Genomic DNA, 12,853 nt, shown 5'->3' on the forward strand with positions numbered 1-12,853 from the left:
TCTTTTAGTTTAAATAGTGTATATAGTACAGAGAAGAAACAGGTAGTTTTTATTCTCTCTTTTAGATTAGTAGTCTCAATTGGATATTTTTGGAACCTGACAAAATAATCCTAAACTTATTCAGAAAAAAAGAATGAACATATTTAAGAAATTTTAGAAATGAATCATACGAAGGAAGACATGAGTTGTCAGAAATTAAAATGTATTTTTACATTTTACAGGTATAATTCTTATATAGAGTGATCCTGGACAGAAACAGTACCTTAGAACATGAATGTATTTGGTGATAGGATCTTTAAAGGTGTGATTAAGTTAAAATGAGGCCATTAGAATGGGCCTGAACACATTTTTTCTGGTTCTTATAACAAGAGGAGATTAGGACAGAAAAAGAGACATCAGGGATGCATATGCACAGAGAAAAGACCTTGTGAGCACAGTGAGAAAGCAGCTGTCTGCAAGCTGAGAGCCCTCAAAAGAAACAAACCCTGCCAAACCTTGACCTTGGGCTTCTAACCTCCAGACTGTGAAAAACTAAATTTCTGTTGTTTGAGCCACCCAGTATGGTACTTTGTGATGGGAGCTATAGCAAACTAATACAGCTCCCAAATTAGAAAAATAATTATTTTACATGGGACACAGTAATGTGTTATCTTATCATTAATAAGATAACTACCAAAACAAACATATAAGCAAGGCTGTGAACACAATCTCTAAAAGAAGAGATATGACCAGGATACATATAAAAGTTTTAACTCACTGGCAAAGACATGGAAATCAAAACATTGAGATGCCATTTTTAATTTATACAATTGATAGATTAGTGAAGTTTGAGGAGAGCTAATCTTTCAAATGCTGTTTGTGTAAGGCTCTACTGGCTTTGCCTTTTGGAATGCTGTTGGTTAATATGTTTGAAACATTCTATCCCTAGGAGTCTATTTTAAATAAATAAATAAAGATAAGGAAAGGATGCATGCATGAAATTTTCCTTGTAAATTTGTTTATACAGCAAAAAGATTTAGAAAGTAAAACTAATTTATTAATAACTTAAGTCTTAAATCCTTAATCACATTAGTAAAAAATCTTGGACTTGTGGGTAGGAGATGAGATAGGAAGTAAAAACTTCTTTTTAGTTAAATTTTTTTTTTAAAGTTTAGCTTTATTGATCTGTAATTGATGTATATCCATTCATGTGTGACAGACATGTAGTTGTTTTCATATCTTGTCTATTGTGAATAATGTTGCAATGAACATGGGAGGGTAGATATCTCTTTGAGATACTGTTTTCATTTCCTTTGGCTATATTCCCAGAAATGAAATTCCTGGATCATATGGTAGTTCTATTTTTAATTTTTTGAGGAATCTCCATACTGTTTTCCATAGTGGCTGAAAAATTTGTACATTCCTACCAACAGTGTACAAGGATTCTCTTTTCTCCACATCTTTACCAACACTTGTTAGGTCTTGCCTTTTTTGATGATAGCCGTTTTAACAGGTATGAGGTGGTATCTCATTGTGGTTTTGATTTGATGGTTTCCCTGATAGTTAGTAATGTTGAGCACCTTTTCATGTATCTGTTAGCTATTTGTATATCTTCTTTGGAAAATGTCTGTTCAGATCCTGTGCCCATTTTTTAATCATATTGTTTGTGTTCTACTACTGAGTTGTATGAGTTCTTTATATATTTTGGGTATTCACCACTTATATGATTTTCTTCCATTCCATAGGTTGCCTTTTCAGTTTGTTGAGGGTTTCCTTTCCTGTGCAGGAGCTTTTTAGTTTGATGTAGCCCCACTTATTTATTTTTGCTATCGTTGTGCTTGCTTTGGGTGCAAATCTAAAAAAACTATGCCATGACTAATGTCAAGGAGCTTACCCCAATGTTTTCTTCTAGGAGCTTTATGTTTTCAGGTCTTACATTTAAGTCTTTTAAATTTAACGTTTTAAGTGTCTAATCATACATAAAGAGACTCAACAGACAGTATTTATTATCTGATTCTTGGAATTTTTAAAAGAGAATATCAAAGTATATTTTTATAATTTGGGGATAACCAATGGCAGAATATTTTTCAGAGTGTGAAAGAAGAGGCTATGACTTCTATAATTCTGAGAAATAAAAGCAAAAAGATAGTACAGATAGCATATGGAAGACTGAAAGGAAAACATACGGGAAAAAATTTAATGAACAATATAGCAAAAATAAAGCCAAACATTACATGTGATAATTAAGTTTTTTTTTTTTGTTTTTTTTTTTTTTTTTTTTTGCGGTACGCGGGCCTCTCACTGTTGTGGCCTCTCCGGTTGCGGAGCACAGGCTCCGGACGCGCAGGCTCAGTGGCCATGGCTCACGGGCCTAGCTGCTCTGCGGCATGTGGGATCTTCCCGGATCGGGGCACGAACCCGTGTCCCCTGCATTGGCAGGCGGACTCTCAACCACTGCGCCACCAGGGAAGCCCTAAGTATCTTATTAACAGACAAAATTTTAGATAAAGTAAAAATAAAATTCAATTCTGTACTGTTAACAAATATCGAACCTTAAACAAAACACAGCAATTTTTTTAAAATAAAGCTAGGACCAAAGATATATCAAGTAAACACAATCAATAAAGAAAGCAGAAATGGCAATGTTAATTAATTGAGAATTAATTTATTTAAAATACAATTCAAATAAAAATTATTAACTCTGACAAAGTTTTAAAAATCAAATATATGAATTATAAGGATACAATATTTATGAAACACAACATTCAATTCTACAAATAAACCTTTTTTTAAAAGTGGAAGCAATTCACAAAAACTCACTCAATTGTAATCAGAAGATCTTGACTCTCAAGCCTTGAAGAGAAAACAGCAAAGAAAATAAGTATCAAAACATGTGAATGGGGGCTTCCCTGGTGGCGTCGTGGTTGAGAGTCTGCCTTCCGATGCAGGGGACACAGGTTCATGCCCCGGTCCGGGAGGATCCCACATGCCGCGGAGCGGCTGGGCCCATGAGCCATGGCCGCTGAGCCTGTGCTCCGCAACGGGAGAGGCCACAACAGTGAGAGGCCCACGTACCGCAAAAAAAAAAAAAAAAAAAAAAAAAAAAAAGACGTGAATGGTATAAAATTTAATTGATTTGGCTTGGTAAATATATACCTAGTATTAGCATCTATAATCAATGAACATACTTTATTTTTAAAATCTGAACATTTTCACAAATTGATGATGATTTGGCTTAAACCCTCAAATTTCCAAAATACTAAATTGAATAGGCTATATTCCCTAACTATAAATGTAACTAATCTAAAAATTAAAAGTTTAAACAGAAATATCTGAACACAGGAAATTTTAAATCATTCTCCTTTTAGAGCAAATAGGAATTTTGAATCAAATAGAAAATCAAGAATGCATTTGTAAACAGGAAAACATCATTGGTACTACAGCATGGCAAACCTTCTTGTTATGAACAAAGCTGGACATTGACATATTAAAATTTTTATTACTAAGCTAGAGCATACAGTTGTAAGACTACAAATTAAGTAGTTAAAGAGTTTTTTGAAAAGCATGCCTAAAGAAAGCAGAAGGAAAAGAAGTAAAGTAAAATACAAAAATTAAACAATTAAACAGCAAATCACAAATGCCATTTCTCTGAAAAGTCCAATGGAATAAGTTCCTGGCAAGCATAATATGCAAAAAAGACAAACCCAAATATACAAAATTAAGAATGGGAAAAGGGTATAATAATTATCTTAATTGCTCTAAGTTTATAGTATTAAAAATGTCTTTTAAAAATCTGGAAGATTTTTATAGAAAAAATACAAATGTTGAAAGTTGAATCAGTAAGCTGATTTTTTTTTAAAGCTACAATAACCAATCAACTTTTCAAGGATTATTTCTCAAAAAGGCTAAAAACATTTTTTCAAATGTAAAAGGAACAGAAAATTCCTATGTTATAAAATCTTTTTCAGACATTTAAAAACAAAATAGTTTTCTAGTTAATTTTTTAAAACTGCATAATCCTGACAGAAGCTGTTAAAGATAGCAAAAGATTTTACAAAGAGAAGGATAAACTTGTGTTTTCCAAATATATTGTACTGAAAATTAGTTAGGTCCAAGACTTGTTAATAAAACAGTGGATTCAATGCCAAATAAGTTTGAGATACACATCCCCTTTAGTAGACTGGAATGTACCGCATCACATTAAAGAATCTGAGAGATTCGGCAATCATATGAGAGCTATCATTAACTCAATATATTCCCAAATTATTCAAACATAAAACACTTTTAAACATCACACTTATTATTATTTAAATATGCTAACGTGCCCCTAATGCCTCATTAAATATGTTTTTCCCTCTTTTTCATTTTTTTCTAACGGTAGGTTTCATGACTTCAACAGTAGATGGCATCGGTCATGATCATAACTACTCAGGCCTTTCCTAGATTTAATGGTTGCAGAGTTGACTATAATTGTCATCATTCTTAACAATGTAAAAGTAAAGGTACTTTACCCAGAAAGAGGGAGATGGGCCAGAGTTTGGAGACACGGAGGGAAGGGAGGGAACCTCTAAGGTCTTCATTTTGAGAAATGGGGAAACATATGGTACACAATGTTTATTGAACAAGAAATGGAGGTATTGGTGTGACATTTGAGGAACTCAGAATAGTGACCCCAGCATGTACAGATTACCTGGGGAAGAACAACGGGGCATGAGTAAGTGACATTAGTTCTAATCTATCAGGATAGAGAGTCAGTAAACATTGCCCACGTTAATAAATCAAGAAAGTGGTATGTGCATATTATTTAAAGATACTGGGAGTGACCATCAGAAAAACCAACAGATCAAACTGGTTAGAAGTAATTCCCTTTGAGGAATAGAAGTGACGGTGGTGTGAAGGACTGTTACTTCTCATTTTAAATCATTTTGTACCATTTGATTCTTTTTTAACCATGGGCGTGGTTTAGCATGCTAAAACTTCTCTAATGTCTATGTACAAAATTTGACTTTCAGCGAAGTTAGTGGAAGACAACAATTTAGGATCTAGATTAATATGGGGATAACGTTGCTGTTTGAATTCGATAAACCTCAGTTTAAATCTTGGCTTTACCAGCTAAGAGAAAATATTGGCTTTGCACAAGTAACTAAAACTCTTTAAGCTTCCTCTGAACATACCAGTACTTTTACCTAACACGTAAGGTTATTTTGACCTTTGAAATTGAGATAATGTGTCTAAAGCACTCAGCACACATAAAGAGAGTGCTTAATATTTGTTATATTTAATAGTTATTATAACAATTATAACTGTACATGCTACAGTCAACTTATTCTTTCAATCTTCTTTTATGTCTGAGTCTATAAATTTATAATAAGTGGGGATTTCTTAACTGCTCATTGTCACAAAAATTCTTCCAGCTGTTTTTAGAGGTTTCAGATTGTTTGTTTTTATTACCTGCTTTAGAGGCATCATGATGTAATAGAAGAACCCAGCATTAGTTTGACTGCCTCCACCTTGGGCAAGTCTTTTAATCCAATTGAAGTCACTCCACTTATAAAATGATATTGCTGGAGTGTTTCCTGTCTGAAGATGAGAGTGAATCAGATGTTCATTTGAGGTGCTGGTCACCTCCAGGGGTCATGACTGTATAATAAATGAATAAAGTGGTGCAACTGTGGGATCCTACATGTCCATCAAGGCCTTACCTCTAATGCTTGGCCCTGGGGCTAAGGGAATTTTTTGACCTCTGAAATGGGGTTTGGTTTCTCAAAAACAAAACAAACAAAAAAAGAATCATGTGCTTTCTGAGGCATGAAAAGCCTGCTTACTTCTGTCAGCTGAATTTACTCATTTAAAACGTCAAGGTTCCTTTTAGTAAATTCACTTTGCCACTAAATGATACCCTCATATGCCATACAAATGAGTTTAGTATGTATAATTCCACTGTTGAATGAACGGTTATGCATAAAAATATGCTTTTCATTAACAGTTGGTGCTTTTATGAAAAAAATAATTTTAAATATGCTTTATGCTAATTTTTATTTTTCAAGGCATTCGAGAGTACACTGGATAGGATCCTGTTTAGAAATTTACTTGCAAAGAAGTTATTTTTCAGAATATTGCTACAAAAGCTTTGGAAAATAAAGAGGATGTGGGAGACAGGATGAGGAACTTGAATTTCAATTATATCTCTACAAAGAAAACTCTTGAAAAGTGTACCCACTCACCCATTCAGTAAATATCCGCTATGGGTAAGACTGATACTGAGATGACAAAAAGGATTCCTGCTCTCAAGTTAGTACAGCAGCAGCAGGTCTGAAGTAGGCCTGCTGGAAACAAACCAAGTCTATTTTCATTTTTAAAAATAGTAAAATATGAAATAATCTGGCACCACCAATTCAAATAAAATGACAAAATTAATATGTATTTAAAGGAAATTTTCCCTGCACTCCATCCCCACACTTTTCATCTCTAGTTTTTTCCATTCATCATATTCTCAGGACTGGTATATAAGGGGAAAATTTATTTGATCCTTCCACTGTGTGAGTAAGGCGACTGCATTTCTTTTTTATTTATTTATTTATTCATTTTTGGCTGCGTTGGGTCTTCATTGCTGCGTGCGGGCTTTCTCCAGTTGTGGCGAGTGGGGGCCACTCTGCTGTGGTGCACAGGTTACTCATGGCAGTGGCCTCTCGTGTTGTGGAGCACAGGCTCCAGGTGCATGGGCTTCAGCAGTTGCAGCACACAGGCTTCAGTAGTTGTGGCACACAGGCTCAGTAGTTGTGGCTCATGGGCTAAGAGCACAGGTTCAGTAGTTGTGGCTCATGGGCTAAGAGCGCAGGCTCAGTAGTTGTGGCACACGGGCTTAGTTGCTCCATGGCATATGGTATCCTCCCTCTGGGGCTCGAACCTGTGTCCCCTGCATTGGCAGGCGATTCTCAACCACTGTACCACCAGGGAAGTCCTGTGACTGCATTTCTGAGCTGGAATTTTGTTGCACTCAGGCTCCCAAGAAATACCTCAAAGAGACTCCTTGTTGGGAGTGCCCTGTTTGTGTGTTCTAAAGCCTGATAAGAATTGCGGCTGTGGATTCCAAGATTCCACTGCAGGGGAGGGGTGGATCTACCTAAGTTTGCTTTTCTTGGGAAGGTCAGGCCCCTTCTAGGGTGCAGCAGTGGTGGAGGAAGAAAGACATAACACATAGTAGAGCTGAAGATTAAAGATGGTGGACTGCTGAATCTACTAGTTCCAGTGAGAGCAGGACCAGGAAGCCAGTGAACAGGAAATACCTGGCATGACTTTTTCAGTTACAGAGAAACAGGGAGCTATCTGGCAGACTGTACCAATGGCACCACCCTGCCCAGAAGCCTTGTGACAGATGCCAGGGAGAGCACCAAAAGGGACCACACCATCACTCACCCCATCACTCTGTGTTCCTGTTATAACATCTAAGTTTATTGTAGACTTTCAGAAATTCACTATCAAATATATTTTAGGACCACATCACAATCATAAGCCTGGAGCTGCTTATATACATTAAAATATGGGCAGTATTTAACAATATTTTTTACTCCATTGAATTCATAGAAAGACAGGAAAGCATATGAATATTAATTTTATTACTTTACAACTATGGTCACTTAAAATCTCACACATAAAATACATGCAGAAGAGTTAGTAATGGTAGAAGAGTTAGTAATTCAAAATTCAAATTCTCCAAGATCATTTACAAATATACATTTCTATATCAATTATTGTATTTCAAAAGAAAGAAGGAGCTTAAAATGAAATCTTCCTCTACATGTTTTGACTCCATCCTAACATCATCATTAAGGTGATATTTGAAGGAGACCAAGATGTCGTTTAATTTTTTTTTTTAAGTTTTTAAGATTCTCTTATCCTAGGCAAGTATCTCAGTTTAGAAATTACTTTACACATAGCCATTAAACTATAGTGACAATTGTTCTACTAGGAGTACAGCTAATATATCAATGGGCACAGGCAAAGCTAAGCAGAATGAGTAAATAATATAAGGAATTTGTTTATAAATTAAAATATTTAAGATTAACTTTACCATCTATACCTTCTGTAACTTGATTAATTATATTTGTTATCACGTACGTTATCTAATACTTAGGATCAAAAACAAAGTAGACATCTGTTTGAAAGGAGAAAGAATTTACACATTTAAAACCTTTTTGATTAAAACTTGTTTGCAGAATTTCCAGAAATTGGAAAACATGGCTTCAAGTCATCATTTGTCTAAAGCTGCGTTTCTTTGCCTGGCCAATAGCTGGGTTGTAGCAAATGATCACTCGTCGTACAGTTTTCCTTCCTGATTCTTGTAGACACCATTGTTCTTTCTCTCTTGGTTCTGAAGCTTCTGTGTTTTGAAACATAATTTTTCTTTAAAGTGAAAAGTACTGCAATACTTAGGAAAATGGACATTGTGCCAAGGATCATGGTTAGTCCCAGATACATATGTCTAGAAGAAGAGAGAATGTCCATCTTAATTATTGCAACTATCCAACTTTAAATAAAATGTAATAATATCATCCCAAAATATCAATATCAATAAAACTATCATGAGGATGGTTTTAAGAATGCAGATTCAGTGGCTATAAAAGACCTTCCTATGAACATTTGACAGACTATTGAAGGCAATAAGCTAATATAAAGCAATTTTAGTAGTACCATCATTTTCAGTCACTGATAATTATATAATCTGTCCCATCCTCTCTGTAACTTATTTCCTTAAACCAGGTAACTATATCCCTGTTTGCCCAGAACAGTCCCAGATTATGCTAGTGTTGTCCCAGTGTAGTTTTTAATAGTGCCCCCTTTCACTCTCAAAAGTACCCAGGTTTGCATGATAAATTATGTGGTTACCCTCCCCTCGAAGCTTGCCCAAATTCACTTCTACGGAAAAACTGCAAGAAGCAACATTAAGGGGAAATCAGAGCTCTCAGTAGAGTAGACTGACTTAAGAACAAACCAGAGGTTTCAATCCATTTCTTCCATGAGTAGCCTTTAGTTCTACATTAGATTATAAGACACAAAGGTTTGAAAGGACAGGTTAAATGATTCATGCTGGTTACCTTGTATGTACACTCATAGTCTCTGATTGAATTACATTGTCTTTGCACTAAAATACAGCCTTAGTAAATGTGAATAAAGTGCCAATTCTCCTCATAGATCAGGTCCCTTTCAAAGACCAAAATAAATTTCTCACATAACATCAAAGCCTATTAAGTCAAGCAAATTTATTTGAGATGGTCGGCTAAATTCACATCCAGCTTCCAACTTACACAGTCCAGCACCAAGTTTATTTCTCTAGAGAATACTCAGCTTGTAAATTGAAAAAAAAATCCTTCTTGCTTTTAAGCCATTGAAGTATTGCTTTAAGCAATAAGGAAACTAAATGTTTGATGAATTGAACTGAATGATACCATAGTGAAAAAAACCATGCCCTCAACCCCATACACACTCACACACACAGAGAAAACCTTTTACTTTTATGCATTTCAAGTACTGGAATAATTGAACATCAGTTTGGCAATAAAAGCCGGACAGATTTACAGCCAAATCCAACTCTTGCCCAGAGGGATTATATCTGACGTAAATGGGACAGTTTGGCTCAGTTTGAAAAAGAATAGAATTAAACCCCAAATGTGACCTAGATTTAAATGCTTCTGAGTTTCAGGGAATTAACTCACTTGTGTGCACAAACTTTGAAAATTCTACTCTATTCTGAAGTCTTATGTCATATTTTTTAAAAATAATTACTCATTTAAAATGGGAGTCAAGATTAAGAATGGGGGAAAAATGAAAGATCTAGCCAAATAATCAAATAATAATAGAATTATTCTATAAAACAGAACAAACTTTTTTTAAAATTTATTTAATTTATTTTTATTTTTGGCTGCGTTGGGTCTTCGTTGCGGTGCACGGGCTTCTCATTGCAGTGGCTTCTCTTATTGCAGAGCACGACGCATGCGGGCTTAAGTAGTTGTGGTGCATGGGCTTTGTTGCTCCGCGGCATGTGGGATCTGCCCGGGCCAGGGCTCGAACCCATGTACCCTGCATTGGCAGGCGGATTCTTAACCACTGCGCCACCAGGGAAACCCCAGAACAAACTTATTGCTTAGACTCTCCTTTTCCTTACAAGCAATGAAACTACATGAGGATTATTAGTGCCAATTGCATTGTGCAAACCTGGGAAGTGGTAGCCGTGAGATGCGGGAATGAGTTTGATACGGTACCTAAAAGCATTTGAATCATATAATCTGCAGGATCCTCTACTTCCACATCTTTTAAATCCCCATTTGAGGCATGAAGTATCAATCAAAACTCCAAAATATACGGGAGCTGGGATTCCTGCTGTGAGAAAAACAAATAATTGCTACTAACAATATATGCATATCTTTTTGCTTAGCCTATAATTAATGATTCTTGGAAGCCATAGTCAGTCCAAAATTCACTGCTTTGGAGATGAGAGGGCATCTGTAGAAAACCAGAATATGTCACCCCAAAATATGCCTCTTGTATGAAGATTATTTTGAGCTGATAATTTTGAGAAACAGAAGTCATAGAAGAAGCTCTGAAGACACAGCATAAGTTTCCTTTTTGTAAGGAAGATGTACATTTACAAAGGAAAATATTTTCAAGGGTCTCTCCCTTTCTGTACCAGGGTGAGAAGAATTCCAGATTCAAGAAAGAGCTAACTGACCCTATTTTGCATAAAATTCTGTAAGCAAGAAGATCACATAGATGAAGATATCTAAGTCAGTTTAGATTATTTCGTATCTTAAATAAATATCCTCTTATATACATTGTCCATCTAAATAGATTATTTGCCACTGAAAAACATTTAGGTGATAACTAACTTTACATTGCTCTTAATAACGTGAAGATGTTCCTCAAGATTCAAATGCTTGCCATCTTCTGTATGTTTTAAAATTTTCATAATGGCAAATTCAAACATTCACAGAATTAAAAAGGATGATGTAATACAACCTCATGTACAGTCACTAACTTTAACAATTATTGATATCAATATTTTGCCACTCCTGTGTTATCTCTCTCCAGTCCCACAACCCAACGTGCATCCAGAAACTATTTTTTTTAATATTTTAAGAGATACCTCAGATATCATGTCATTCTCCTTATATGTATTTCAGAACACATCTCTGACATTTTAAAAAATATATCACTCTGCCATTTAACACATGACACATTTTATAATTTCTCACTTTCTTGCACAAAAGTTGTCCCACAATCATCTTATGCATTTTCTACCCTAGACCTTGGTCAGTTCTCCAAGGTGCTGTGGTTTCTTTACTGAGGAATGATACTTAGATAGCACAGATCATTGCTATGGGTGCTCATTTCTCCTGGGTTAAATAGGTTCTAGATTTTTCAGGAGACAGTTATAAGATACACATTATTTTAAAATAAAGCTATATGAGTTCATATTAACATTTTAAGTTTAAATTAAGAATGAGTTTTACTTAAATTTTTTATTTTATGCTTTTATCGCTTTTCTATTATGCTGAAAATATTGATCCCAAATGATATTAACATAATATCTTATTTACTTTAATCTTAAAATACACAATAGTTTTAACATAACAATGCCAAAGTTAATATTAATGACAAGACCATAAAATGTACTGAAGCAATGGGGATTTGGTAATAATTCTATTTTCCATGTAGTTTAAAGTTTTTTCTGTATGGTTATGTCACCCATATAATATAGAGTTAGTTTTGGTTTGTTTTAAGAATTTCTTTGGTTCTGTTAATTATTTTAAATTATATAAAATTTTTGCATGCTTTCAAATTAAAAATTATACAACAGTTACATTTACAAAGTCTCATTTCCATCCTGTTTTCTCTCCCCTTTTTCCTTTCTTCCCTAACAGGTAAAGTTTTTTTAAAAATAGTATTAGTTTTTAGTTTATGCTTCCATTGTTTCTTTTTGTTAACAAGAGCAAATACCTCTGTGTCTGTGTGTATAATATTTCCACCTTTCTATACTTACACCAAGTGCATCATACTATATACGTTGTTCTACATTTTGCTTTCTTTCACTTAAAAGCATATACTGGAGATTACTTGATATGAATTGTGTCCCTCCAAAATTCATATGTTGTAGCCCTAACCCCCAATGTGATTGCATGTGGAAAAAGTAATTAAGAAGATAATTAAGGTTAAATGAGATCATAAGGGTGGGGCCCCAATCTGATAGGAATGGTGTCCTTATAAGAAGAGGAAGAGACACCAAAGGTCTCTCTCTCTCTGTGCATTGAGAAAAGATCCAGGGAATGAACAGTGGGAAAACGGCCATCTGCAAATAAGGAAGAGAGGTCTCACCAGACATCAACCCTATTGGCACATTGATCTTGGACTTTACAGTTTTCAGAACTATGAGAAAATAACTTCCTGTTGTTTAAGCCCCTCAGTCCAGGGTGTTTTGTTATGACAGCCAGTACTGACTAATATACTTGGTAACATTAGAGAGAGATTTTCCCCATTTGTCCCTACAGCTGCATAGTATCCTATTATGTGGGTTTACTATAGTTTATTTAACCAGTCTCCTACTGATGTACATTTAGACTGCTTGTAGTCTTTTACTATTATAACTAATGTCACAGTGATTGAACATCCATAAGATTAGACTTACTTCATAGTTTTGCTAGCACATTTTTTACATCAATTCCTAGAAGTGGGATTGCTAGGTCAAAATATAAGTAAGTCTATATGTAATTTTGTTAGTTATTGCCAAATATCCCTCTCCAGAAATAGTATAATTTTCACAACAGCAGTGTATAAGTGTATCAATTTTCTATTTGTATTGTAATACATGACAAACAACATT

At 34.8% G+C, this 12,853-nt stretch overlaps 1 protein-coding gene across 2 annotated transcripts in view; it reads right to left on the bottom strand.

The window, feature by feature from the left end:
* Positions 1 to 8,166: 8,166 nt before the first annotated feature.
* The window catches only part of SLCO1C1 (solute carrier organic anion transporter family member 1C1), a gene marked incomplete at its 5' end in the record, with an annotated part of 44,682 nt that continues 39,995 nt past the window's right edge, over positions 8,167 to 12,853 (bottom strand). For both annotated transcript variants that reach the window (XM_082635865.1, XM_082635864.1), the window contains 2 exons: positions 8,167 to 8,461; positions 10,239 to 10,356. In XM_082635865.1, the coding sequence (XP_082491991.1) occupies positions 8,239 to 8,461; positions 10,239 to 10,356 (341 nt within the window). In that variant the 3' untranslated portion in view covers positions 8,167 to 8,238. The remainder of the gene's footprint in view (positions 8,462 to 10,238; positions 10,357 to 12,853) is intronic.

Source organism: Mesoplodon mirus (assembly GCF_964341445.2).
Source record: "Mesoplodon mirus genome assembly, chromosome: 11".
Taxonomy (NCBI): Eukaryota; Metazoa; Chordata; class Mammalia; order Artiodactyla; family Ziphiidae; genus Mesoplodon; species Mesoplodon mirus.